Source organism: Scleropages formosus, chromosome 13, assembly GCF_900964775.1.
Source record: "Scleropages formosus chromosome 13, fSclFor1.1, whole genome shotgun sequence".
Classification (NCBI taxonomy): domain Eukaryota; kingdom Metazoa; phylum Chordata; class Actinopteri; order Osteoglossiformes; family Osteoglossidae; genus Scleropages; species Scleropages formosus.
The window spans coordinates 14,022,853-14,048,591 of NC_041818.1; the positions used below are offsets into that span (position 1 = coordinate 14,022,853).

Here is a 25,739-nt window from a genome sequence, read left to right on the forward strand (position 1 = left end):
AGCAGCAGTATATACGTAAGAACTAGGCAAAGTGAAAGACAGAGCCACAGAGATACCGTGAAATAGGTAAGGGGGGTAGGTGGTAGTGCAATACTTAGAGCTCTTGCTTTGCAATCAAAGGCACCAGGCTCAATCCCACCTCCTGCTGTAGCACTCCTGACCAAGGTACTTAACACTGAAATTGTTCCAGTTAGCCAGCGGTTAAGTAGCTTAGTGTACAAACCTAACATTGTAAGCTACTCTGGAGAAAAGCATCAGCTAAAAAATAATAAGTGTGGATGGGTAGATGGTGGATAGCCAAAAAAAAAACGGACAAATGGAGACAAAAGATGGTGGAATAAAGCTGGAGCAATAAGCAAGGGATGGAGGAAATATACTGATGTAAACAATACTGCAAGCTCACATTAGGAACTGTACAGAGAAGCTGACCCAACCATCACTATACATTTCAGTAGTAAATATGCAGCTTTCATTGCTCTTCATAAATAAAAAGACCTAAAACAATTTTGCAAGCTTCGACCTGCACCTTGCTCACGTTTTCCACCACTGCTCAGTAGTACCTCAAAATCAGAGTCATTAAATCCATAGATGATGTTCCAGCCAAGCTGCAGAAACTTCTTCCTCTCCAGCAGGATGCTATGGAAGAAGCAAAGGGCGAAGAGCAGCTTACGGTATGGCACCGGACATGAACAGCGGCTGAATTGGGACTCAGTCACCAGCTGATAGAGACGCTTCATGTTGGCCTTCACACCCTGCAGGACACAGACAGAGGTGGGAGGACACAGGGTATCTATCACTTGAGAGAACAAAAGAAGAGAGGAATGTAGACGGAGATGATGTCTAGATACAACACGTTGTGTAGCTTTGTGTAGCTTTGTGTGTGGGTCTGTTTATTAATATGTGCGCAAGTGCCAGCCCTTGCCTTGGGTGGCTCAGTGGTCATCTTGATGCCCGCCTGCAAGATGGCAATGGGGAAGTCTGGGTGGGGTGAGGAGCTGAGCCACAAGCGGAAGTCTGTGTGCGGCTCCTCCACCTGAAGCTGCTCCACTAGTTTGTCCAGCTGCGGCATCCAAGAAAGCGACAGGTGGCAGTTTGCGAGGAACACCCAGTGACCTGGGAGACAAGAGACAGGAGGATGGAGGGAGAAAAGAACATGGAAAGCACACCAATTCACTGGCCTGTATAGGACAGAAAAAATATCAACAGAGAAAGTATTGCAGGATGGTGTCTGCAGCATTACTGACAGACCAGTAAGGGAGAATTGCTAGTTTGTGTGTACACGTTCTCTACCGTTCATCACCCCCTCCTTGATCATGCGTGTGGCGATAGGTGCCTGTCCCTGGCCCAGAGAGAGGGCATGGAACCGACGACCCATGCCTGAAGCCTCAGCTAACTGCAGGAGAGCAGCTGTGGGGTCCACGCCTGGAGACAGCACAAAGATCAGCGGCGTCCTGGAGGTCGAGTCCTCCACCACCTGGGGAGAGGAGGTCCCGTCTGTATTTGAGCTGCTGTCCGTGGCCATTTGTTAGCGTCCGGCAGGCTAGCAGCAGGCTGGTCACACGCGAGGAACTTCATGGCAACTTACAGCCTTCATGTCGAGGACGGGTGGCTCCACGAAGCGAGAGCCAAGGTTGTTGATGATGAAGGCAGTGACGCAGAAGGAGACGCGGTCCTGCCGCAGAGAACGGACAATCAGCATCCTCTGGAGCTCGTTACACGTGTTTTCCCATTCACCTGCAGGAAGGGAGCGCAGAAATTGTGGAGTGTGGGGCAAAGGTAATTGATTAATACACATAAGCCTAACAGGCACAGTCATTCACACAAGCAGGAATACACCCGTGGGGACAAATACAAGCATTCTCCTATCAGCAAACAGAAAACACACCTACAGACACCTACACACACCTGGTAGCGGGGTGCTTTCAGGCTCAGCGCTGGTGTACCACAGATGCCAGTCCCTTGGGTACTCTTCGAAGGAGGCCATCAGGCCGTGGAAGCTGGCCAGCTTATCCAGCTCAGTCACATTGTCCCAGTTGGAGTCGGAGAGCCAGTTGCTGCAGGGATTGTCCATCTGACCTTCCTTGTCCAGAACCTGGGCGAGCAGGCAAACAGGTAGTGCATAAACATCTCAGAAGGAATGGTAACACATGGATCTCTGCAGGGGGTGAGAACACTTGTTCTGCAGTGTGGGGAAGCAGCAGGTAGTATAATGGCTAGAGCTGTTCCCTTGCACTTGAAGAAGCTAGGTTCGAATCCCACCTCCTGCAGTAGTACCCTTAAGAAAGGTGCTTAGCCTAAATTTCTTCAGTCAAAATTACGCAGCTGCAAAAATGAATAAAACATTGCTGCAAGTATCTTAACGGCTGCTTTAGAGAAAAAGCATCAGCTAAATATGTAAATGTTTGTTTTCGTTACATTCAAATCTGTGATCATTTATTTGTACACATTAATGCACAATATGAAGGGGCTCTGAGTACTCAGTGATCAGAGAGATCGGTAACATCTGCAGCACTGCAGTACTCCAGGAACATGGTCGCAGGGCCCTGGTGAACATAATCTACACCAGATGTTAAGTGGCAATCCCTCCCTCCAAGGGCCAAGCTTACGCCCCCATCGGCCTGCACCTGACCCTCACTGCTCACCAGCCCACCCCGCAGGAAGAAGCTGTACTCATCCATGTTGAGCTTTCCTGCCACCTCCAGGATCTTGGAACACATGTGGAAACTGAAGAGAAGCTTGTGGCGCTCAAAGAGGCCACGACAGGTGAACCTGTGTGCAAATACAAAACGGGACTTCAGCCCCTGCACACACCCACTGTCACCCTTGACAGAAAGTGAGAGCACGTGTGTATGTGCACGTGTGTGGTCGAAGGCTACTTGTCGGGATGTATTTGTGTGTCTTGTGGATGCACCAGGCATCAAGATTCTTCAAAAAAAAGAGATGAAATGCGCAGAAGCTTTTCATTGGATGGGAATGTCCCCATAGTGTTTATTTTTAATTTTTTCTCAAATACATTTTCACACATTTACATTTGAGTTTCTTAGGGTGGGGTTAGAAATCATTTCTTGTATTAAAGTAGAAGTCTAGCTAAAATCCCTACAAAGACAACCTAAGAGAGCATAAGAAATGCATCCTGTGTGTGTGTGTGTGTGTGTGTGTGTGTGTGTGTGTGTGTGTGTGTGTGTGTGTGTGTGTCGGTGCAGTAGTGACGTGTGCAGCGTACCTGTAGACAGCATAGGTGTGGTAGTCGTTGAGGCTGGTGATTCTCTCCTCCAGCGTGAGGCTGCGCAGGCTCTTCTCGATGCTCAGGTTGAACAGCTCAATGTAAGAGTCCAGAGAGTACTGGTACATGGGGTCGATGCGGCCCATATCATTCAGCACAAAGAACAGGATGGACGCACGCTGGGCGCATGGGCGGTAGGCCTAGGCATATAGAGACACACATACGTACAGTTTTCACATCTAAACACGGACACGCACACACTGCACAGTCCAATCAGTCGCCCACCGGAATTTCCTTGTTCCTACATGTTCGCCCAGTACAACTGCTGCCACCTGTCTCCCTCCTGCTTACCTCTCTGGCACTGTCAATCTTGATCTCTGTCTGCTCGCTGGTTTCCAGCTGTTTGGACACCTCGGTCGCGGTCACCTTGGAGGTCTGCAGTGTGTTCACCAGCTGCACGTCATCCAGCAGGGAGCCGGTGGCTTCATTCAGCAGCCTGTGCACCAGCACACGGAAAAATGGATTCACCCAGGCATGCACACAGAAACACACAGCAATAGGAGGGCAGGATATAAGCAAAACTGCTGCCAAGGTGGTGCAGCTACAGTGTGTCTGCATGAGGATCCTGAGAGAAAGGTGAGACAGGAGCACAGATGCAGTGCCCTACCTGAGGATCTCATCCTCCAGCTCCTGTAGCTTCTTCTTGCCAGAGGCTATGTTGATCACCAAGGAGTCCTTCTGTTCCTCCAGCTCCGGGCGCTCCTTCCTCACCACAATCCCCAGGAGCTGAGCCTCCAGCCCCTGTCACACATAAAAAAACACAAACACACACAGACAATTAATGAACAAAAGCCCAATTACCACTCACACTTATGGACCTTCACACACTTTCTAATAGATACTCAGAACATGCAGTTTTTTAGAATAACATAAAACATACTGATATGGAGAAAAGTAGTACCACATGACAGTGAAGGACAGTAACTTTCAGATTCCTGAATGATGCTCATAATCAGATCAAAGTGGCCTATTTTTCAGCACCATTACAATATTGGACTCACTGATGCCATCTCTGCTTTTTCCTCGTCACTGTGTTCTTTGACCCATCGTTTTAATGAAGTAATGGCTCACTATTGCTCTGCAAATTTCACTGGAGACGTGCTGTGGTTAGAATTAGAAATACGTTCGTCATGTTCCTTTACATGAAAGCCTCTTAAAGATACAGAGAGTGCCGAGGCACAGTTGGACTTCACGGGAGTTTTCGTGTCATCTAAAGATTCTGCTGACATGAAAGAGGTCAGAAGGGACTAGTAAAGTCATTTTCCTAACAGTGTTCCACTGTGGGGGTTTAAGCTGGATTTACACATAAACTCATACAGATGCAAGACACATATATGGTGAAAGGCACAGAACTGGAGTGAAAGACACTCAAGAGGACCTTCACACAAGCGCAGGGATTGCCCACCTGTTCCTTCACAGCAAAGTTGACAATAGTGGTCTTGGTGGAGATCTCAGGAGTGTAGTGGGGGTTAGACAACTTGGTAGTGATGTAGAAGCGGAAGTCCGGATTGTACTCCACCTCCTTGTCACCTAACTTCAGCAGCAGGCGGCCTCCTGCAGAGGTGCGCTGAGGTTAGGGGTCAGATCACAGGCAGCTCTCAGTATGGTATGAAAGCTGATACAGGTTGCAGTGACAAACCCGTGCGGGTGAGGGATTTGTTGAGGATAGGGGCCAGAGAGGGATCCAGCTCCTCCTGCACATTCTGCAACAGCACAGGTGAGCCGAACTGGACTGCATTTTCCAGCGTACGCAGGTAATCAGCCATCTGCAGGTCGATCAACTTCAGCCCCTGGGAGTATGGGATGGGCGATACAGAGATGCTGCTTGGTCACATCCAGATTGCCATCTTTTGAATCGGATACACGTTACCACAGTATTTATAGCTCAGTGAACAAACTGCAATGTAAAAGTGGAAGCAACTGTGTCTCAAACGAGCGAGCAGGGTATGCAAGTACTGTAACTAAAGTGTGACATATTGCCTTGTTCAAATTTAGGGATGACTACCAGATGGTCAAAAGTATTTAAATTCTCTAAATTGCTTCCTAAGTATTTTGTCATTTTTAACACTAAATACCAGAGGAAAAACTAAACAAAAAAGTTTTTTTAGAAGCATAAAAAAGAGCCAAATTATAAGAAAAAGAAGCAAAAATGTACAAACTACAAAAAACAGCAGTGTCTCAAGAAATATAAAGAACTGTCACTTCCCCCATTCCTTTGTGAAAATTAGGAAAGAGTTAAACCTCATGATTCATGTATGTTTTGCTTGGGCAGATTCCTGAAACTGAAGTTATTTTACCATACTAGGGTAACCAGAGTCTCGCTGTTTTTACTGTTTAAGATCCAAGTTTGAGAAGTTCATTTCATAAGGTGTTTCTCATTCATGGTATGTAAGCCTTTTGTGAGTGCAGCAGAGTGAATGAATGACCCCCGGCCCCTGGTTCTGCTTCAGAGAGAGTGGAGATGGAGAAAGCCCAACTGGGGAGGAAGAGAGCTGAGAGGGTGAGAGAGGGTAGGGAGAAGGGAAAGCAGGGCTCCTCACTCTTTTTGTCTCCATGTTCTTGATCCACTTCAAAGCCTGTCCTTGTGGGTCTATCATGAGAGGCCATCTTAGAGGAGAGACAACATTTAAATCAGGATGCATATAATCATTACTGTAGGATTCAGACTGGTAGCTCTGTTATGTGAGCCATTACATAATGTCTTTATTATCAATAAATACTTTGCTAACATTTGTTTACGTACTTATAGAATTATGGGCAAAACAGTTTAAAGCATTGTCCATTTAAGATTAAAATGAACATCAGTAAAGTCAGTTTGGATTAGCAGCACAAAAACTAAGCATAAACCTTCAATACACGGGTCTAACACTTAAGAGCTATAGACGTATTACCACTTTATTGTAATGCCACCGGGGGTGCAGTGGCACAGTGGGTTGGACCGGGTCCTGCTCTCCAGTGGGTCTGGGGTTCAAGTCCCGCTTGGGGTGCCTTGCGACGGACTGGCGTCCCGTCCTGGGTGTGTCCCCTCCCCCTCTGGCCTTGCGCCCTGTGTTGCCGGGTAGGCTCCGGTTCCCCGTGACCCCATATGGGACAAGCGGTTCTGAAGATGTGTGTGTGTGTGTGTATGTGTGTGTGTAATGCCACCACTTTTCATAACATACAAAAGTATATACAAGTATTTTTAAGTGAAGAGTGAGCAGAGCTCTGCTCCTGTTTTGATAATTATTTCTTTCCAGCACATGTGAAAGTATTCATATGATATGTCCCCAGCCTGCACACTGCTTGCTGTGTACATGTTCGTCTCCTTTACATTCATCCCAACAGATCAGAGGGGAAATGCTGGGGCAGGACTTCATCCTCAGACGCAGGAAACGGCTCTGACGTCTGCACCAGGCCCTGCGGCGCTCTTGGTGACTTGCTGCAGTGCACTCACCGGTGGAAACTGAGTGGTAATAATCTTCAAACGTGGCCCTTAACATCCTGTTTCAACTCCTTTAAGTAATCAAGCTACATTTAGACTGTATTTCTGTACACAACTCTTTTAAACAACCGCAGCATGGAAGGGGAATGCTCTGATTACAATTTTCAATGGAAACGTTCCAGGCACTAATGAAAGTGTAATTTGTTTGTTGAATACAATAAGCTTGGTTCCAATCAAGGTCTTTGTTCCAGCTTTTAGTCTGTGAGAAGTGTACTTTCCGTATTACATGGCCTGCGTTCATACCATGTGAGTAGTCCACAGGTATATTTGTCTCTTCTTTTATGCAGGGTCTCCCTAAGGCATATAACTGCACTGAGGGACTGGTAACCCTGGAGATCTCCACAATCCTTCGAAGGTCAGATTCTGGTTACCTTGCTTAATACATTGCTTGCACTCATTTAGCATAGCATCTGATCTGTGTCTGGCTCTCAGGCTGTCTCCTACACAAGTTAGCAGCATTTAATCATTTTTAATAGTGCTTTAGAGAAGAGCAGAATCGAGCACTCCTCTGGGAATGATCCTGCTCAACATAAGCACCATGTCCTCCACAAAGGAGTCTATTCAGCTTCACTCTAGAGCACCACCACCACTGTAAAAACACAATTTATTAAGAGTGGGTCAACAGCAATGGGAGCTGAGCTGATCAGCAGTCCCCTGCCAGAGGTGTGCATGTAACTGGTGACATGGGAAACCTGTCTTACCGGTTGCCGCGGGTGACAATAACCCCATTCTCTGTGGAGAAGGCATCTGATGGGAGCCCTTGGAGGTTCCACTCACGCACAGCAGTGGGTTTGGACAGGAACGCAGCAAAGCTAAAACATGGCGAGCATGACACCTCCAGTTCCCGGATCTGCAGTTGGGGCAGGGGTCAGATATAATTCCGGAGAACGAAAACAATGGTGGTAAAAGGGAAAGTAATAAGACAAGCATAAAACGAAACAGCTGAAACCTGCTTCATCCAGATATCGGCAACAATCTCATCTCGGTAGTTGGACAGAAAGGGGCCCATGTAGGACAGGAAGGCAGCAGCCAACAGACAGTCTCCTACCAGGTAGCCCATGTTCTCCTCCAGTCCCTGAAAAGCAAAGGCAGGACAGAGTTATGAGGAGCAGAAGAACCTGAATCAAGGAGTATTGGACAAGTATGCAAGACTGTGCAGAGGTGACTAAAGGATGAAGTGTGCAGTCTGATGTGTTAAAAAGAACCTGTATGACAGACCGGGGTGTCTGACATGTCACTTTGTATGATAGGGATCCAACAGATGTGTGTATCTGTAGGGTGTGTGTGTATAAAAAGTACATATACTGTGCATGGCAAGTGTGTGGACATGTAACAGTCCTGAGAAGTGAGAAAGCTGTGTACAGCAAACATGTAACAGAGGTGTGAGTCAGAAGTACCTTGACAGTCTCCTCCCAGCGGGCCCTTTCCCCAGCCAAACCCGACACAAGCTTGCCAGCCCGATCCAGCTTCAGCTCCATGTCCTCAGACTTGCGGCGAAGCTCCTCTTTCTGGGCCAGCTTCTCATCATATTGTCGCTTCAGCTGCTCCAGCTTCTCCCCTACCTGGTACAAAACACAATTTACCCTACATGCCATATGACTCCCATGCCATGACAGTCACGTGAGCATTCTGGAGGCCCGACTAATGAGCTGAACTTTTAATTAAAAAGTGGTTGGTTTAAATCCTCAGACAAGACTTTTGCTGTATCTTTGAGTTGGGTATTTATGATGAACTGCTTAAGCAAGAAAAATGTAGCCAAAAAAACTATGAAATTATAATGTGTGTAAGTAGCTTTGAATCAAAGCTTCTGCTACAGAAATAAATAATGAAATGTAATAATGGAAGTCAAGGACACTGGCACTTCACATTTATGCACCCAACATTTGATGTTCACAGATCTCGCTTAACTTTCAAACCACAGGAGAAAAGAGTAACTTTCCTGTAATAGCGGCAATCCTCACCTTGCCTATTCAGTTTTATCATGCGTACTGAAAAGAAGTGTCTCTGAATCTCTGATTTAATTATGGAGACATTTATTTTAACCTACCTAAACATTTGTTATAGTCAGCTAATGAATCAGCCAAGTAAACCAGCTAAAGCCGAGAGTGAGAGAGAACCGGAGCAATTTCATTGTTGGCTCACAATAAAGATGTACAGGATGACCCAATTCCTAGTGGCACTAACATGGCTGATTTTTGATGAAATCCTTTTATTAAAATAGTCCTTGAAAAGATTTCGGTTAGTTATATCAGTGATTTTTGGAAAAATCTGAAGGTCATATACTGCAGAAGTGACACCAGAAAGAATCGGTGGATGAATAAATACATGTCTACTTAAGGTGCTACAACACTGATAGCATGAGAAACTCAGAATTAAAGTCAAAATTAAGACAAAATTAAGATGACTGAAGGACAGAAACACCAGTGCAGGGCTGTATTAAACAAGGCATTGTGGGCACTGTTTTTATGCAATGGTGCAAAAGCGAGTCAATAATTTAACAAAAATGTTCTTAAAATGTCTTTATATGGAGGATTTATTAATGTCTAGCCCTACAACAGTTTCTGAAGTGGTCAGGCTTAAAAGATTAATGCGTATTAAATATTTTAGTTTTGACTATATTTGTTTATACTGTAAGTCAGTAAAATTAATAGAATGTCTCAGCCTGTTAATTTTTGCTAATCTTTTAATCCCAACACACAATTTATTTAAAGGTGGGTTATGATAAAAAAAAAAAATCAATTTAACACACTTTTTATATAGAACACTTAGAGAAGAATCGCTACATTCACTTGCAAACTGTGAACAATGTCAGTCTGGGTTACATTTTAAGTGAACTGGGCTATGTAGGGACAAGAATGTTTTTACCCATTTCACTCAAACACACACAAAAACACATCACACACAAACACACACAGGAATATACCTCTCTGAGTTTGCCCTGGGCCTCAGCCAATGAAGCTTGTTTCTCTGCCAGCTGAGACATTGCCTCATTTAGTCTGGCCCGTTTGGGCTCCACTACGCGGAAGATCCGCCCATATACCTGAGACACACATAACTGTCAGCGAATACATAGAATACAAACATTATTCTTGCGTTTATGGGCACTTCACAATGATTCTCTCTTTAATGGAGCAACTGATTCTTAACTTATCTCCAAACCTAATAGCACCTATGGAAGCTGATGACAAACAACATGATTTTGAACTTCTATTTAAAAAAGATCACCAACTCACAAAAGAGGGATAGTATTTCAAGGAGACTGGAGATGTCTTTTCAAGAGTAGCAACAGACATGCACACACTCCTGGGTACAACTGCTGGTCTGACACTGAATGGATCTAAATGGGTGACAATGGGGGGTCCTGACCTCCATGGCGCGCACCCACATGCAGAGTGACTTGGCAGCCAGTGAGACACGACCGATGATTTCTGGCTGGAAGTCGGGTTGCGTGCAGTACTGGCTGATCCTCTTCAGCACGCGGTCAGAGATGTTGTCCTTGTCAAAGTGGACTAGCTGTTTGATGAAGTTGGACTCCCCTGGGGGAAAGGGTGTGTGGTAAAGTCCTGGCTCCACACTCTATTCACCTCACACTTTCTCTGGCCCTTTTTCAAGCTTTCTTTTTCTTCCTCCCTTTTACTTTTCATTTTTCTCCCTCACCCTCCTTCTCTCACCTAGTTGCCTTTTGGCCTCTGCCCAGGTGGGCTCATTGCCCCTCAGTATCATCACAGCTTGCATCACGGTCTCTACAAGGGCAGGTGGCCGACCGTATGACTTGATCTCTGTCATGTCCTTCTTATTCAGTGACTCCAATGCCTAGTAGTTGGAGAGCAGAAAACAGATGAGTGTAGAGGGTGAGGAAAGGCTGTGTTCACATAGGCCTTATTGCATACCATGAAAAACATTGACATTTTAGAAATTACCCATTTAAAGCTAACAGATATTTCAAAAAAGGTCAAATAGCCACACACATTTCATCAACTTCAATATAGAGCAAAGACTTAAGATGGTCATTTCAAAGCAAGGCCCAGAAGCCAAAGGAAACATCAATTTTCAAGTTGAAAATAAAATGCGTGAATGTACCATTAGGTGGAAATTTCAACCGGAGTAAAAGTGCCTGCTGTATATTACTGCATATGAAAAGTGAGGGCTCTCTCTCTCTCAGAAAGGGCATTTCTGTGACCCACCTTCATGGCTTCCTCCAGTGCAGGAAGAGCCTCGTTCAGGTCTCTCTGTGCATTTTCTGCCATGGTCTTGCACTTGATCTCCTCTGCTCCGATCTTTTCACTGTGGGCGCTCACCGCCTACACGAACACATGCACATACACACTATAGTATAGTGTTGCAGTGCTTTAATGTTTGGGTTTTCCCATGTTTTCTATTATGTGAGAAGCTCTACAGTTCACGACTCTAACCTTCTGCTGCTCATCAGCTTCTCGTTTCTGCTGGACAATGATGACAAGGTATTCCTCACATTGCTTCTGGAACTCGGCCACTTTCTTTTTGGCCTCCTCCAGTTCCACAGACATGGCCTCCACCTTGACTCGTGTGTCATCGATCTTGAACAGGCCATTTCGCAGCTTTGTCACCTGCTCTCCAAGTTCACTTCGTTTCTCAGCTAGCAGCCTTGTCAGGCAAGCAGAGAGAATGAGATGGTGTCAGAGGTACAGATGCACAGGAAAGGCAGACATGAAGGAAGAGTGTGGGATATTCTGGTGTATTATGCAGAGCCCTGTTTTAATTAACTGAAGCCTACTTAAAAACAATAGATTTAAGTTTTAGGATTTAGAGGTCCCAAGGCTAAAAATTAGTTGTTTCTGTTGTAGGAAGGGTGACCACTGTTGCTTTCTATTTTTTTGATTGATTTTCTAAAATTGAGTAGCTAAAACAGTATTATATACAAAGTATTTAGGAACCCCACTTTCTAATAGAGCCATCTCTACTTTATAAAACTGTTTAAACTGTTTTGTTGTTATATAAGGTCAAGGAAATAAAGAAGCCAAGACATGTTTGCTCTAGACAGGCGTCTGTATTATTTTTGCCTTGCTGCTCTCAGTGAAGAAAGTTTGATATAGCAGTTTGAGTACTTCATCCCTTCAACACAAGACCTTGGGGCAGAGAAATCCTACAGAATCACACAGACCAGCATACAGACAGAATTTTTAAAACAGTACAGGGTGATAGCATCAGAAAATGAGGTATGAGACTATAAAATGGGTTTCAAGTCCATACTAGGGAATGCAGAATAAGATTCAAACTGCCTCCTGAGGCAGACTGTTTCATGACTTAAAACATCTAGCCTCTGCTTTTTAAATGTTCACATTAGGTACAAGTAACTAGCGGAGACATTCTGTTTGAACAGACACCAACATGTCCTTGACATCACAGATTTTCCTCATAACTGATTTGGAAGAAGGATAGTTGGTGCAAATTTGACAAGTGCGTCAAAATGAAAAACACTGGTGCATTCCACAAGCACAGGAGGGGAAAATCAGAATAGGATATGTTCTTCTCTCATATATACAGGCTCTCATCACAATAACCTTATTTATTTTCTTGAAAAATAACCTCTGGTTTTCCTTGATACGCTCAAAAGCCCAATAGCATTCTGAAGCATTAGTGATGAGAGTTGAGATCTATTTATGGAACCTAAACAAACACTGCTTTGACCAATTCCAGCAACATACGTAACCACTAGAGCTTGAGAGTAATTCAAGATTACTTTGAAAGTTTATGTTGACTTCATTAAAAACTGCTACTAATATTTGTGTAGTATATTGCAAAGCAGTAAAACAGGATACTGTCAAAAGCACTTGCAATGAAGACTTCTAAACCTTTCTGTAAGTTCTGAAGACCAAATGGAACATGATTTCAAAGAAAAAAATATTTAAATCATGAGATGTAACAACTGTATTTGAAAATCTGCAGCCGCCAAGATAATCACAGACATGCAGATCCTGCATACATTTATTGTATTGTTAAATGTCATGTTTCAGGTTAAGTCTGGAGTCAAACCATAAACTAGTTACCTCTGTGGATTTAGGAACCTAAGATGCTTAGGCACTTATGAATATAGTAGAAAATTGTGCTTTGGTTCTCTTCTAACAGTGGTGAAGTGAAGGTAAGCAAAGATGGCATTCTTACGATGCTTCCAGTGCAAGTTTCGACAGCGTCGATAGCTTAGCAGCAATGGAACCCCCACAATAAAAATGACTGGATTTTTATGGAATATGCCATTTCATGAAGTAAAAATGCTTTCACCAGCAACTGAAAACTAGCTTTAAGCTAAAATGAAAAGTTGGCCGAGATAAAGAAAATAGGACAATAGTTACTTCTTGTATCCAGATACAAGTTCCAAGTAGTTGGTAGGAGTGATGTAGTTGTGCCTCTTCAGCTCCACCTTCATCTTGTGGGAGTACTGAGTCACTGACTGGTGAATTGTCACAAAGATGCTGGCCACCTTGCTCTGGGCCTGTTGAAGAAAGAAGGACTAAGCCTGAACCCATTCCAGACCAGAGTAAGTAATTGAACTGGCAACATTCAGTGGGCACACAGAATCCGTGCACCCTCTACTAGTCTGTGTGAGCGAAATGGCTATGGACAGCAGCTGCTCAGCATACACTGCATGTGCTAGCAAGCAGGTTACAAAAATCAAACACACGGTGTAAAGGGTAAGGGCCTCACCCCCTCCACGCTCCCCAATTCTAGACCATCCAAATATCTTTCGGCCACTTCCAGAAGGGCATCTCGTGGCCACTCACAGAACCAGTCGATGGTGGTGCAGTTGACCAGTGCTGGATATTGACGGATGCGATTCCTATCCAGGTGGGGTGGGGAATAATAATATTACCATGCTAAAGAAGTACAAACTTGTTCCTCGAGTTAAGAACATTTGTTGCAAATTTTGAAAGATACAAAAATACTGTATGTCTCCATTTTTTCATCACTTACCGAGTTCCTAAAAATGTTTTCGTATCTGAGCGTATGTGACCTTATGTCTATTCGCTGAACTGATAAGCAGCAGTAAAATGCACCCAAACAAAACAGAAGTGTGGGACTACCTTAATTCAACATGCTTCCGCAGTGTTTATATGCTGTTTTTTTTAGTGACTAATAGCACCAGTAAGAAAAATCTTATTGTTACAATGAAGACAAAAGTGGAGATAATAAAGAAAAATGAAAGTAGGCACAAGATAATGAATGTTGCACGTGCTAGCAGCTGAATCAGGCAGCAGCCAGGATTTGGAAGAAGATGACATATATTGATGCAGCTGTAAGTTAATAAACATTCAGCAAACAAATCAAGGGACGCTACAAGTAAAACACGTTTCACATGGCCTTCCTGTTCTAACCGCACTCAAAAGTTGAAGATTCAGAGTATACCACTCACACAACATACCACTAGTGGGTAGCAAAGTGGTTAGAGCAGCTTCTTTGGACCCAAAGGTAGTTGGTTTGAATCCCACCTCTGCTTATAGCACCCTTGGGTAAGGTACTTACCTCAAATTGCTCCAGTAAAATTACCCATGAGTAAAAATGGGTAAATAACTGTAGTTTATTTGATTTTCTCTAAAACTTTGTCTACTTAGACTTAAGAATAAACCTTGAGGTTGAATGTTTTTGGCAATTTATAAAAATTCAGCTTTAAAATACACTGATGCTCATACATTTTTAACATGGGTATTCAAAAACGTAGACAGTATACAATGTATTTCATTAGATGTCTCTCTTAGATGAGATGTAGAAGGCCCAGAAATGCACACAGTGTACATTCTTTGATACTTATGCAGGCTCTCACTCATCTTAAGGTGACAATGGCAATATCACACCAGGGACTTCGCTTTCGACGTTGAGCCTGCTCTAGTTTCAGAGTAAACGGCTTCTTCTAGTTGCTACATCAGTTTTCTCCACTTTAACACTGTCTTGGAGAATGTAAGATATCAAAACTATCTGCATTGATGAGGCAATTATCTCAGGTAAAAGCAGACTTATAAAAGTGAGTCTTTGTGTTTTCTGGTTAACAAAACAGTGACTAAGAGCTTTAGTCAGTGGAGTGCCAGGGTTACTGTAGGAGAGGGCAGAGGGAGGCATCACAAACCTGAAAGGGTCCCCTACAGGGCTCATGCACAGTACAATGTGTAGGTTGTTTCTCACTCTCTCTATCAGGTAGCTGAACATGGCATCGGGCGTTTGCAGAATGTTGTCCTTCTTAGCGGAGTCCAGCAGAGTGCTCTGGACCTGAAGTTGTGAAGCACATGAAGATGCGCTAACACCTAGGCTGTCATTCCAAAACATCGTATTATCATCAAGGCAAGACAACCACTTTGTTCTTTAACATTTAATACACCTGGAGAGTGTACCAAAGCAATTAGAGATCTTCATGAAAGGTACAACATTGGTGCATCATCAGGAATATGTAACCTTTTGGTCACAAACCAGCTCATTAAGTACTGGACCAAATGGTACCCCCCTGTCTGGCTGGAACTCACATCTAAAAACAGAGACCGTGGGCTCTGCCCCGTGACAGAGAGGAACAAGGTTCAAGCACTGACCTCCTCAAACTCATCTGGCTTGTAGAGGTTAGGGACCTCCCCGGAGCTCAGAATGTTGTTAATGTCCTCCAAGAAGGTTTCGTCCACAATTTGAGTGTCATTGAACAGGAACACTGTGGGCTTGTTCTCCACACCAGTTTGCCAGTAAAGCTTCTTAATATCTGCATCACAATCAAACATGACACTGTGCAAGGTTTTCTGTTACTTGTTTTAAAATGGGTATCAGCTCAATGGTGCTGCCTTGTGCTACATGATACCAACTTTCTTATTTTCACAGAAATCAGTCTATAAAGATGGATTACCAAACAACTTGTAACTAGTTAACTAACAAATATTTGTCATAAACTTTTTACATTTTACATGACATTATTCTGAATAATACAATAAACTAAAATCGTCAAAAAAAATATTCAAATGAAGCATATCACGTATGTTTTTAGAATGATAATTTGTCATACAATGTAATATTTTATATTACAGGGGGCAAATTAATTTTTCTAACTGTACAGATCTCTCCTGTAATGCACACTGAACTTGTTGATCTGTTTACATTTATTCATTTAGCTGCTGCTTTTCTCCAAAGCAGCTTACAATGTTAAGGCATCTACAATTATTATACCCATTTATACAGCTGGGAAATTTTACTGTAGCAATTTAGGGTAAGTACCTCAATAAAGGCTACTACAGCTGAAGGTGGTATTCAAACCAGTGACATTTTAGTCCAAAGGTAGTAACGCTATCCACTACACTACTAGTTCACTGACTCACACATACCTCTGAACTCCGGTTTATGGAACTGTTTGAGGACCCTAACGCCCCTTAACTCCTCTTTGGTGACCCTTATGGTCCAGTTTGGAGACACTTACCTTCTCTGAACTCCTGCTTGCGGTACTGTTTCGTGACCTCCACCTGGAAGATGTGGTACTCGCAGATGGAGGATGCAAGGCGAGCAATGCTCTGGCGCCCTGAGCCCCCAATTCCAATCAGCAGCATATTACCCCTCAGCTGACTGATGACCCTCACCACACGGATTACTGTTGGTACACACAAACACGAGTGGCTTAATAGCAGTATTAACACGGACTCTTGTAATGGTGGTCAAATACATATGGTTTACTAATGGCATAAACACACTAACAAATATTCTTCTGCACTGCTGTGTTTACTACTCACTCTTCACATCTGACAGTTACAGTTCTAACAGCATAACTGACTGTGAAGGAGCACTACTAAATAATACAAGAAAATGTTCCGGTGTTGCCATGTTTTATACCTTTTTTTTTTAACACAGATTTTTTTGAACCAATAAATTTAGGTTTGTGCTTCAAATATACGTGTATGCAAATGTTTTTACTTGTGTTTTAATTGATATGTGGTGTACTGAAAGCTATTTATGCTGTATTAAAGAATTAACAGTTACTAGGGAAAACAGTGACATTTTTACCAGTTAGACGTGTAAATTTCTCTGTTCTTCCCAACAGAGTAGAAATTTAAAGGTTAAAATCTTTCATTAACCAAAAAACACTTGTCTGTCACAGGTTAAAATAATGTTCCACTGACTGAATCTTAACTGACCTGGATCAAATTACAGTAAAGATGCATATTCATTTTCAGCTACATAAATTCAATGCAATGTCCTCTTGGCAGACTAACGCAGGCAATTATTTTTATAAATCCGACAGAAGGAAAGTGGAGCTAGATTTCCACATGTCTGCGAAGAGAGGAAGAACAAACTCCCAGTGAGGAATCTGAACCTTCAAAATTGTAAAGAACTCCAGACTATTCGAACCAGATTGGCAGTTCAAGCGACTAGGACATGAAAATTGATATAGCTGACAAAATGTTTTGTCTGTCTTGTGAAAGAGCTGCTGTAAAAATAAATCCACAGAGGATGTACAAGTCAACAAGTTTCAGCTACAAGCATCAACAGCAGGCAAAGTGATCGTAACAGAGCAACTAGTGTGAAACAACAGTGGCCTGTAACAAGAAAGCACTGTGATAAAGGAAGTCTGTTAATACCATCCATCCACTTGGAAAAAAGGCAGAGTTGCTGAAAAACCCCTGAATTTGAAACAGACATATACAAACATCACCTTCCTGTGGCAACTCTACAAGGCAATATAACAGAAACAGCATGAGGAAAAAAGACGTTTGAAGTGACAGACAGAGAAATGAGGATATGTGAATTATTAGTTTCACGGATGAAATTGTAGGGGAAAAATGTATGCAATAACAGAAAAACACAGAAATTCAGCCAAATGTTCGGCGGTAATTACATTGCGCACTTGAGGACAGCACAGCGGATTTTTGAAAGGTTTGACGTGGAGCTTCCGAACAGAAGTGTTTCTAATTTTGGATCCCGTGGGAAAGGAATGGTAACTAGAGCACAAATGTGTGCGTCCTCAACTGAAAAAATTAGAAGCCACGTAACCAGCCCACTTGGGCTAATTTCTGGGAACATATGCCTCTGTCTGATGCAAGTCCAAATGTGTATGTCTATGTTAGTATCCCACACACTGACTGACGTATTTCCAGCCAGGACAAAGCTAAACCTGGTGATTCACACAGGTGACCTTAGCTGTCGGAAGTGCGGGTGTTCAAGGCAGATGATTCCTAAGTGTAGAAGGCTGGAACACTGTAGGACCTTGCTGATTAACCAATAGCTTAATATTTGGTCAATAGCGCAGACATTCTTAATAGGAAAGATGGTCTTTTTCACACAAATATTACTTATAATGGTGAGTTTGCAGCAGTATGTAAAGCACAATTTTAATAAAATTAGAAAAATCAAAGTCAGGAAGAAACTTATATAGCACTCATAGTGAGTGCATCAGAAACTCAGAAAGGCTTGGTTTTGATGAAGACAGCTCTGGGTTTTTGGCAAAAAGGCTGCTTCCATTGTCTCGGTATTTAGTGAAAGGGAACACCCATAATCAAATAATCATAAGAAACCCCACTGATAAAAAAGGGAACATCAATTATAATTTCCAAACCATAAATTGCTTGACTGAAAACACTATGATACATTGTCTGGGGAAAAGTTCTAAAGCAACATAGAAGAAATAGCTAAGCAGTGACTGAGACACAATGATGATGCTGTGTAAGTACATCATGGTTCCCCCAGCAGCTGAAGTCGAGTTGAAGTTAAGAGGCACTGACCATGTTCAATGGCATCACGGAATAGCACCAAATTCATGGGCACCACACCAGGGGTCATGTTGTAGTCCTCTAGATGCGATTCCATGAAGTTTTTCAGGGTCTTAAAATCTGTAAGGTCCTCATATACTCGTGGTTCCTTCAGGAAGTCCCCTGAGACACAAAACAGAGCAGGGCTACATCCAAATTCTGACTGATACATCAGTCAATCATTCTGTTCCCATTTATCTAAGCAGCAAAATCCCTCCAGCTACTCCCCTCCTTCCAACCATCAATTTATCGTTATCCTTCCATGTGTCATTCTGTCTCTATAGATCAGTTCCACTCGCCATCACCTAACCAATCCATACCAAAGAGCGGGGGCTGCTTATTTGGACACATGCTGTGGTAGGTCAGGTCAAAGAGTGAACCCAGTTTCTCACTCAGCAGTCCCACAAAGGCTTCCAAGTCACTGTGGTCAACCAGCCGATCAGAGAACACTCTGCAAGCAAGAAAATGTCACAGAAGATGTTTTGTCACTCATCAACAGTGTCAAGTTGTCTCATGAAGCATTGCAAAGTATAGTGGGCACTACCTGAAGCACTCATGGATCCAGAGGCGAGTGATGCTCTGCTTGGTGTCATGAAAGTCCCTATGGGCCCGTAACAAGCCCTGGAACACCTGGGAGGGAGAACATACATCTACATTTATTCATGTACCAGATGCATTTTTCCAAAGCAAAACACAGCTCAGAGTTTTAAAAAAGTGGATTTCTCAACAGGCAATCAGTGTTAAATGCAGACACGGGACAGTCCAAGTACAGCTAATTTGTCTCACTGCTCTTGCCCATACACATTACATGAGTAGCTGCCTACTGAATTAGGTTTGATAGGAAATATAAAAGTGATTGTGACAGATGTGATGCAAATTTTTTGCAGCAGTTAGGTGATCACGACAGAAGTGGGTCCAAAGCCAAAACCAAGAACCTGAGACTTCTGATTAGGGACCTTGTTAGTGGGATAATGCATAAAGGATGAACTAAACTACAGAAAGGTCAGAATGCAATTAATCAGTCGCGAATATATTAAAGGATAATAGCAAGTCTGTCAGTTAACATTTATTCATTTAGCTGATACTTTTCTCCAAAGTGACTTATGGTGTTAAGCTACTTACAATTATTCACCCATTTATACAACTGGGTAATTTTTACTGGAACAAGTTAGGCTAAGTATCTTGCTTAAGGGTACTGCAGCTAGAGGTGGGATTCAAACCTGTAACCTCTATGTACAAAGGCAGGAGCTCTAATCATTACACTATCAGCTGCTCCAGTTCTCTGGGTTTTGACTGTGAAGCACAAGGTCCTATACTGATGTAGCCCCCTACCTTGGAAATATCTCGAAGGTTGAATAGATAGTGGATCTTGGCAGGTGTGGGCAGGAATCTGGCCACAATGCTGTAGTATAGATCTAATGTGGCTTGTGTTAGCACTGTCCCAATGGGTTTCACCTCTTCCTCAAACTCCTGCAACTTCTGGTTGATCATTGTCCCATAGATGCGCTTGATCTGAGACTCCTGGAAAAGGGAAAAAGAATGTGGGATAGGACAATGAGAGGCATACTGGGGAGATGAGAGGAAGCATTAATTCTACTGCTAGTTTAGAAGATGGTTCAGCTTTACATATGCAGCACTTTTAGTGAATTATTATCACCAGTATCAGGCAGGTTGAAGAAATACCCTTTGTAATGAATAGGGCTTATGAATATATTGGCTACATTATAAAGAATTTGAGCTCTGCACGAGATTAAGAATGCAACTGACTGTGGTCAAACTGGCCAAACTATCAGCATTAGCAAGGTTGCTGTTAACTTACGCTAGGAAAGGTCATATTGATGAGGTTGAATCGACTCTGCAGCCGACCTGAGATGTGAGTCCTCCCTCCCCCAGGAGGGCCCATTGATGCCAACAGGAACATGTCCTGTATGAGGAGCACACACTTATGAGCGACAACTGACCTTATGGAGATGTCACTTACACATTTTTACGGGCAAAGACATACACAGACCATACTTCCTGTCTTCCACTCTCTGCTTTTTTAAAATATCTTACCTTGATACACTTAAGTGTCTGCTTCTGTCGGTCATACCAGAAACCATAGTCAATCCAGAGACGCAGCAGCTCCAGGGGTGGCTGGGAGCCAAAGTCATCCAGCGCAGGCATATTGAGGTCATCCAGGAAGACCAGCATGCGCTTCCCCCCCATTGGCACGTATACTCCCTTTGTGTGCTTCTCCACTCGGCTCTCAATGATGGCCTGAACATTATTGGATGTGGTCTGGAGGGCAGGAGGCCAAATTTTAAGCATCATCTTCATGTATGTAACTATAACTTCCACCACTGTTGCCTTGGCTGATGTGACAGAGCTAATTATGGGCCCCTCAGCAAGACTTCCAATTGTGTGCCTGAGGCAAACTTGTCAAACAGAGCTACTGTGACAGTGATCTCACACCTGCAAACATTTTTCCTTTCCCTCTCCAGCTTGAACAGACTGGGGTGAATTTTTCCTGAGCAGCACTGACATCAGTAATAGGTTCCACTCAACAGAAACAAAATGCAGTAAAATGCAGTAATGTAAAATTTATGTTAGTGAGAGGCAAGGAGAAAAGCACCTGGGAGGACATGTTGATGGTAAGCATGGCCCACTGGCTGAGGTCCAGTTCCTGCAGCACACTCTGGGCCACTGACGTCTTGCCGGTTCCCACGGGCCCTGTCAGCAGCACCGGGCACTGCCCGCATACCAGTGACCGCACTAGGAAATTGTAACGCACTGTGTCCACGGTAGGTACCATAATCTTGTAGAATGGGGCCCTGTGAGAGAAAGGAGAACAAGGTGAGGAGAGACAGAAAAAAGTACAAAAGCAGAGAAAGTGGGGATAGGAGGGAACAAGATGGACACAGAAAATAAAAAACAATCAATTTGTGCAGGTGAGCGGGTGGTGGACAGAAAATGTCTAGAAGAAATGAAGGCAGGGAGTGAGAAACAGTGGGAGACAAAAGCCAGGTGGCAAAGAAGGAAGGGGAAAAGCAGGATGCAAGAATAGGACAAAGTGAGAGAGAGAAAGGCAGTGATAAAATGGGATAAAAGGAGTGAAAGGTTACAGAGGACATCAACAGTCAGTTCAACAACAGCAAGCCTTTTTCTCTGAGACGGTGAGCAGTGCAGGGGAAGGTAGTGCGGATGGTAAAAGCACTAAGAGAAGTGAAACCCTCAGGGACAACACCTACATCCATCTCACTATAGGGGGTGGGAGTGTGACTGTCACTCACTTGGAAGCGTAGCGCCAGCCTTTGGGTAATTTGTCCTCAAAAGAGGCCCAGCCCTTGCTCTTAAAGTCCACGTAGTACTCGTAAATGGTGTCCTGAGGTGACACAACAGCAAATGTAGCAATACCAATTATTAACAATGCCAATAATAATAACAGGCCCGATTATCCACAATGCTAATATCAGTACAAATAATCTAATTTGACAACTGATTAAAGGTAGACGTTTACTATATGTGAAAAAATAGACTTGTGACTTTGAGGTGGCAGGTTCAGATTCTAGAAGGCAGTCTCTTTGATACCTTTGAGCTAATGTTTTATCTATTTCAGCCAAGTAAAATATTCAGATTTATTCAGATTTATTTATTTATCAGATTCAAATTTCCATAATCGGGATTTATGAAAAGATGAATCTGGGTAACATTATGTCAGGAAAGAAATGTCAGCTATAAATAATACTAGTATCAATGTTAATACTACTAATAAAAACAACGAGAGCAACTTGTCTACTTGAGTGTGAATACTTTATTTGGGAAGGTGCCATCCATCTCCCGCAGGAAGGTATCAATTTTCTTTCGGCCATCCTCATCCACTGAGGCACACACTGACCAGATAAGGCTGAAGGTGAACCACAGCTCCACCATGCGACCAAAATTCTCTGAATCCAGAGGGTTCACCTTTGGGAGAAATTTAGAAGGGTACTATCAGGATAGCAAATGATAAATTCAGGGATTACAACTAGTAGGTCAGCTTTCAAGAGTCTTCTGGACACAGCTCTGGGTGCACTGACCCCATTTTCGGGTGTGGCCAGGGCATTGTACAGCCTGCACAGCGAGCTCACGCCATTCAGCTCTGTGATGGACACCAATTCTTTGCAGTGAGTTTTCTTGAAGTGAATAGTCTTCTCAATGTATTTGTCAAACAGGCACTGCAAGCGGTCAACCTCCTCCTGGAGAGAAATAGTGAAGAAAAAGAGCACCAAGAGGGAGAAAATGCCAGGGAGAAAGTTGAATCTGGATTAAAAAATGTATCACTGCTAGGTACCTGACCTGAATTGCATCATTAAATATCAAGTTGTATGAATATTTAATGGCGTAAAATTGTAAGCTATGTAAGTTGCTTCGGATAAATATGTCTTCTAAGCAATTCAAAAAAAATGATTTATTACAAATGACAGCTATTTATCGGTCCATCCCACATGCCTTTCAAATGCAATCACGGAATTTCCACACGGTACTTAAGTTAGATCAGCCGTGAGCATGGGAGAGCCAAGGCTGGAGAAAGGTAAAATGAGCTATTTCTTTGAAGAACAAATGCCAATGTTTTGGCACCATGTTGAGCGTAACCAGTAAGGGTTACCTGAGAGCCAGCATTTTGGTGGTTGTTCTTGTGAGTGTAAAAAAATTTAAATATTAAAATATATTCAGCTGTGCACCTTTTTCCTCTTCATTAGCCAGGAGTCCACAAAAGGCTTCCAACCCAGGTCTGTGTAGTCATTGTAGACCATCCCACACCGTGACACTGTGGCTGGTGAAGCCACAGCAAGGTTCTCTACCTCAAAGAGCAGGGATACCTACAGAGAGACATACACAGGGACACACACAAAGACAAAAGACACATAAAGAAATAACATACACAGATTTATTAATTCAGCTACTACTTTTCTCCAAAGCAACTGGCAACATTAAGCTGCTTACAATTACTTACCATTTATACAGCTGGGTAATTTTATTGGAGCAATTTAAGATAAGTACCTTGCTCAAGGGTAATACAGCTGGAGGTGGGATTCAAACCTGCAACCATTGGATCCAAAGGCAGCAGCTCTAACCACTATGCTTCCAGCTACAGATACATAAAACACTGCTAATGCACTAATTTTAAGTTAACTCATTAATCTTTTACTTTTTAACTTTTCCAGACCCATTTCACCCAAGATTTCTCCAGCTCATGTACAATGCAAATGTTCATACGCCGTAACTTTATGAACATCACCAGATAAAGCCTTTATTTGGCCACTACTCCGGCACTGTTTTGCTTGCTTGTGTATCTTATAATATTATTTAAAATAAAAAATGTTGGTAGGAGGGTATCAGGATTTGTCTATCCTACGTTTTATGCACCTACTTGAATGATGGACTTCAGTACAGCAAGTGGAAGCTAACAAACTACGTCTACTTGAGTCACACGTCTGCAACTACGTCTCTTTCTCTTAATGTAATGCATAAATTGTACTTTTGCTGAGATGGACGTCACTTTGGACAAAAGCATCTGCTAAATGAATAAATGTAAATGTAAAATGTAAATGTACTTCCAGCTAGTAGATTGAGTAGTTGCTGAGTATCTGTTAAAAACCTGTTAAGGCCTTTGACCATCACTTAGTACATGTATTCAGTGCTATTTAGTATATCAAGCCTAAAAAGGTAAGTTAATTAGAACATCTTATATAAAGAAAAATGTGATGATGTAAATCAACAATAAAATGGACACACCACCTTTTTACTGGCCCTGCCATGTGGAGAGACTACAGTAGATAGATGGACATCAGTTTCCCACAGACAGACTTTGCAGACAATCAACAGACGTACACAAACATACACAGCACCTTTGTGGTGGAAGTGGAGTTGTACCTGCTCTGGCATGGAGATCCTCTCTCCATTTATGAGTGTAAGCACCTTGTTGTCATCCATTACAGAGTTCATGCTTTCGATCCACAGGGTGTCCACAGGCCCATCAAATACAATCCACTTCTCATCTGGCTTCTCATCTGCAAGAGGAATTTTCCTTCAACTAGTATGAGTGTACCCCCACCTACACCTTTGGAACCGTATTGCCATTTCTTTTTTCAGTGTTACTTCATCTATGCTTAGCGAAGACAATTAGCAACATCCAAACCCAATATCAGAAAGAAACAGGCACTGGGCTCCCATGGCACAGTCATTTGAACATGCGGAGATGGGGGAAAAATGCAAGCCATGGTCACTCAACATTCATCACACAGAAATACAGATTCACCAAGGACTTCTGGTACTCTATTTGTGAATCCTAGCAAAATTTTGAAAAATAAATTACTGTACTTCCAAAACTACTGAAAATGTGGTGTATGGCCACTTCGCACAGGGGCTAATGTGTGTAATGTATAATGTAATGTATTTCTGAATCTTTTACTGGTAATGAGTTTCAGCATTCATTTGGTGAAGCTGTTTTAAAAGATAATTTTTTTAATATCTTGCAGAAAATGCCCATAACACTTTACATTACATGACAGTGCATTACATCAAAGGACACCACTCTGTCCTTTCTTTCTATGTATAAATGGATAAAAATCAATTTAGTTGTCCTCTGCTTAAATGAGAACAAACTGCAGATAAAGAAGCATCTATTAAGTAGTCTAGAGGAGCTATGAATAACTGAGACCGAAATTAGAAATTCTGAGTGGCTCACGTGGTGAAGCTTAAGTATAAATAGAGGACAAGCAAACATGTGAAGTGTCACACTGGGTACCATGAGCACCAACAACCTCTTGTACGGAAAAAGAAACAGGTAATGGAGCTTCACTGGGGGGTAATGCATCATTTTAGTATTATTATTATTATTATCATCATTATTATTATTGTTATTATTATTCATCTGTATGCATCTCTAATACAATACAAAAAAGGGACTTTTGACATCATAATGTTATCCCACTTCAAAATATGGGCAGTGGAACACAAAAAGTGTAGCACAATAGTGTTCAACAAGGAATCTCTCTTTAAGCATCACACTTTTCCAACTAGAGTACGAAAAAAATCGCTCATAATTAATAACCAAGAAGACAAGTGTTACATTAGTTGAAGCGTTTGCCAAAGGTTTCATTCAGTTCCAGTAAATGTATTTTTCTCTCCTTCTCTTCCTATCGCTCTTCAGTTTTGTAAAACATCTTGAGCCATTTTCTTCTCCACCCCCCTGTACCCCATGGGCAGATACCAGTAC

At 42.7% G+C, this 25,739-nt stretch overlaps 1 protein-coding gene across 1 annotated transcript in view; it reads right to left on the bottom strand.

Moving 5' to 3' along the window:
• The window catches only part of dnah2 (dynein, axonemal, heavy chain 2), an 84,752-nt gene that overhangs the window by 12,292 nt on the left and 46,721 nt on the right, over nt 1-25,739 (bottom strand). The window contains exons 44-80 of the mRNA XM_018744434.2: nt 24,395-24,531; nt 23,203-23,340; nt 22,558-22,716; nt 22,292-22,444; nt 21,772-21,863; nt 21,114-21,312; nt 20,555-20,779; nt 20,319-20,423; nt 19,832-20,020; nt 19,044-19,129; nt 18,820-18,950; nt 18,473-18,622; nt 16,180-16,347; nt 15,314-15,474; nt 14,860-14,999; nt 13,446-13,578; nt 13,094-13,233; nt 11,177-11,387; nt 10,949-11,065; nt 10,436-10,577; nt 10,131-10,300; nt 9,688-9,804; nt 8,162-8,326; nt 7,714-7,839; nt 7,466-7,614; nt 5,824-5,890; nt 4,923-5,073; nt 4,689-4,837; nt 3,891-4,024; nt 3,575-3,719; nt 3,224-3,423; nt 2,643-2,769; nt 1,906-2,092; nt 1,586-1,734; nt 1,291-1,474; nt 923-1,113; nt 561-752 (exon numbers count right to left, since the gene is read on the bottom strand). Of these exons, the coding sequence (XP_018599950.2) occupies nt 561-752; nt 923-1,113; nt 1,291-1,474; nt 1,586-1,734; nt 1,906-2,092; nt 2,643-2,769; nt 3,224-3,423; nt 3,575-3,719; nt 3,891-4,024; nt 4,689-4,837; nt 4,923-5,073; nt 5,824-5,890; nt 7,466-7,614; nt 7,714-7,839; nt 8,162-8,326; nt 9,688-9,804; nt 10,131-10,300; nt 10,436-10,577; nt 10,949-11,065; nt 11,177-11,387; nt 13,094-13,233; nt 13,446-13,578; nt 14,860-14,999; nt 15,314-15,474; nt 16,180-16,347; nt 18,473-18,622; nt 18,820-18,950; nt 19,044-19,129; nt 19,832-20,020; nt 20,319-20,423; nt 20,555-20,779; nt 21,114-21,312; nt 21,772-21,863; nt 22,292-22,444; nt 22,558-22,716; nt 23,203-23,340; nt 24,395-24,531 (5,579 nt within the window). The remainder of the gene's footprint in view (nt 1-560; nt 753-922; nt 1,114-1,290; nt 1,475-1,585; nt 1,735-1,905; nt 2,093-2,642; nt 2,770-3,223; nt 3,424-3,574; nt 3,720-3,890; nt 4,025-4,688; nt 4,838-4,922; nt 5,074-5,823; nt 5,891-7,465; nt 7,615-7,713; nt 7,840-8,161; nt 8,327-9,687; nt 9,805-10,130; nt 10,301-10,435; nt 10,578-10,948; nt 11,066-11,176; nt 11,388-13,093; nt 13,234-13,445; nt 13,579-14,859; nt 15,000-15,313; nt 15,475-16,179; nt 16,348-18,472; nt 18,623-18,819; nt 18,951-19,043; nt 19,130-19,831; nt 20,021-20,318; nt 20,424-20,554; nt 20,780-21,113; nt 21,313-21,771; nt 21,864-22,291; nt 22,445-22,557; nt 22,717-23,202; nt 23,341-24,394; nt 24,532-25,739) is intronic.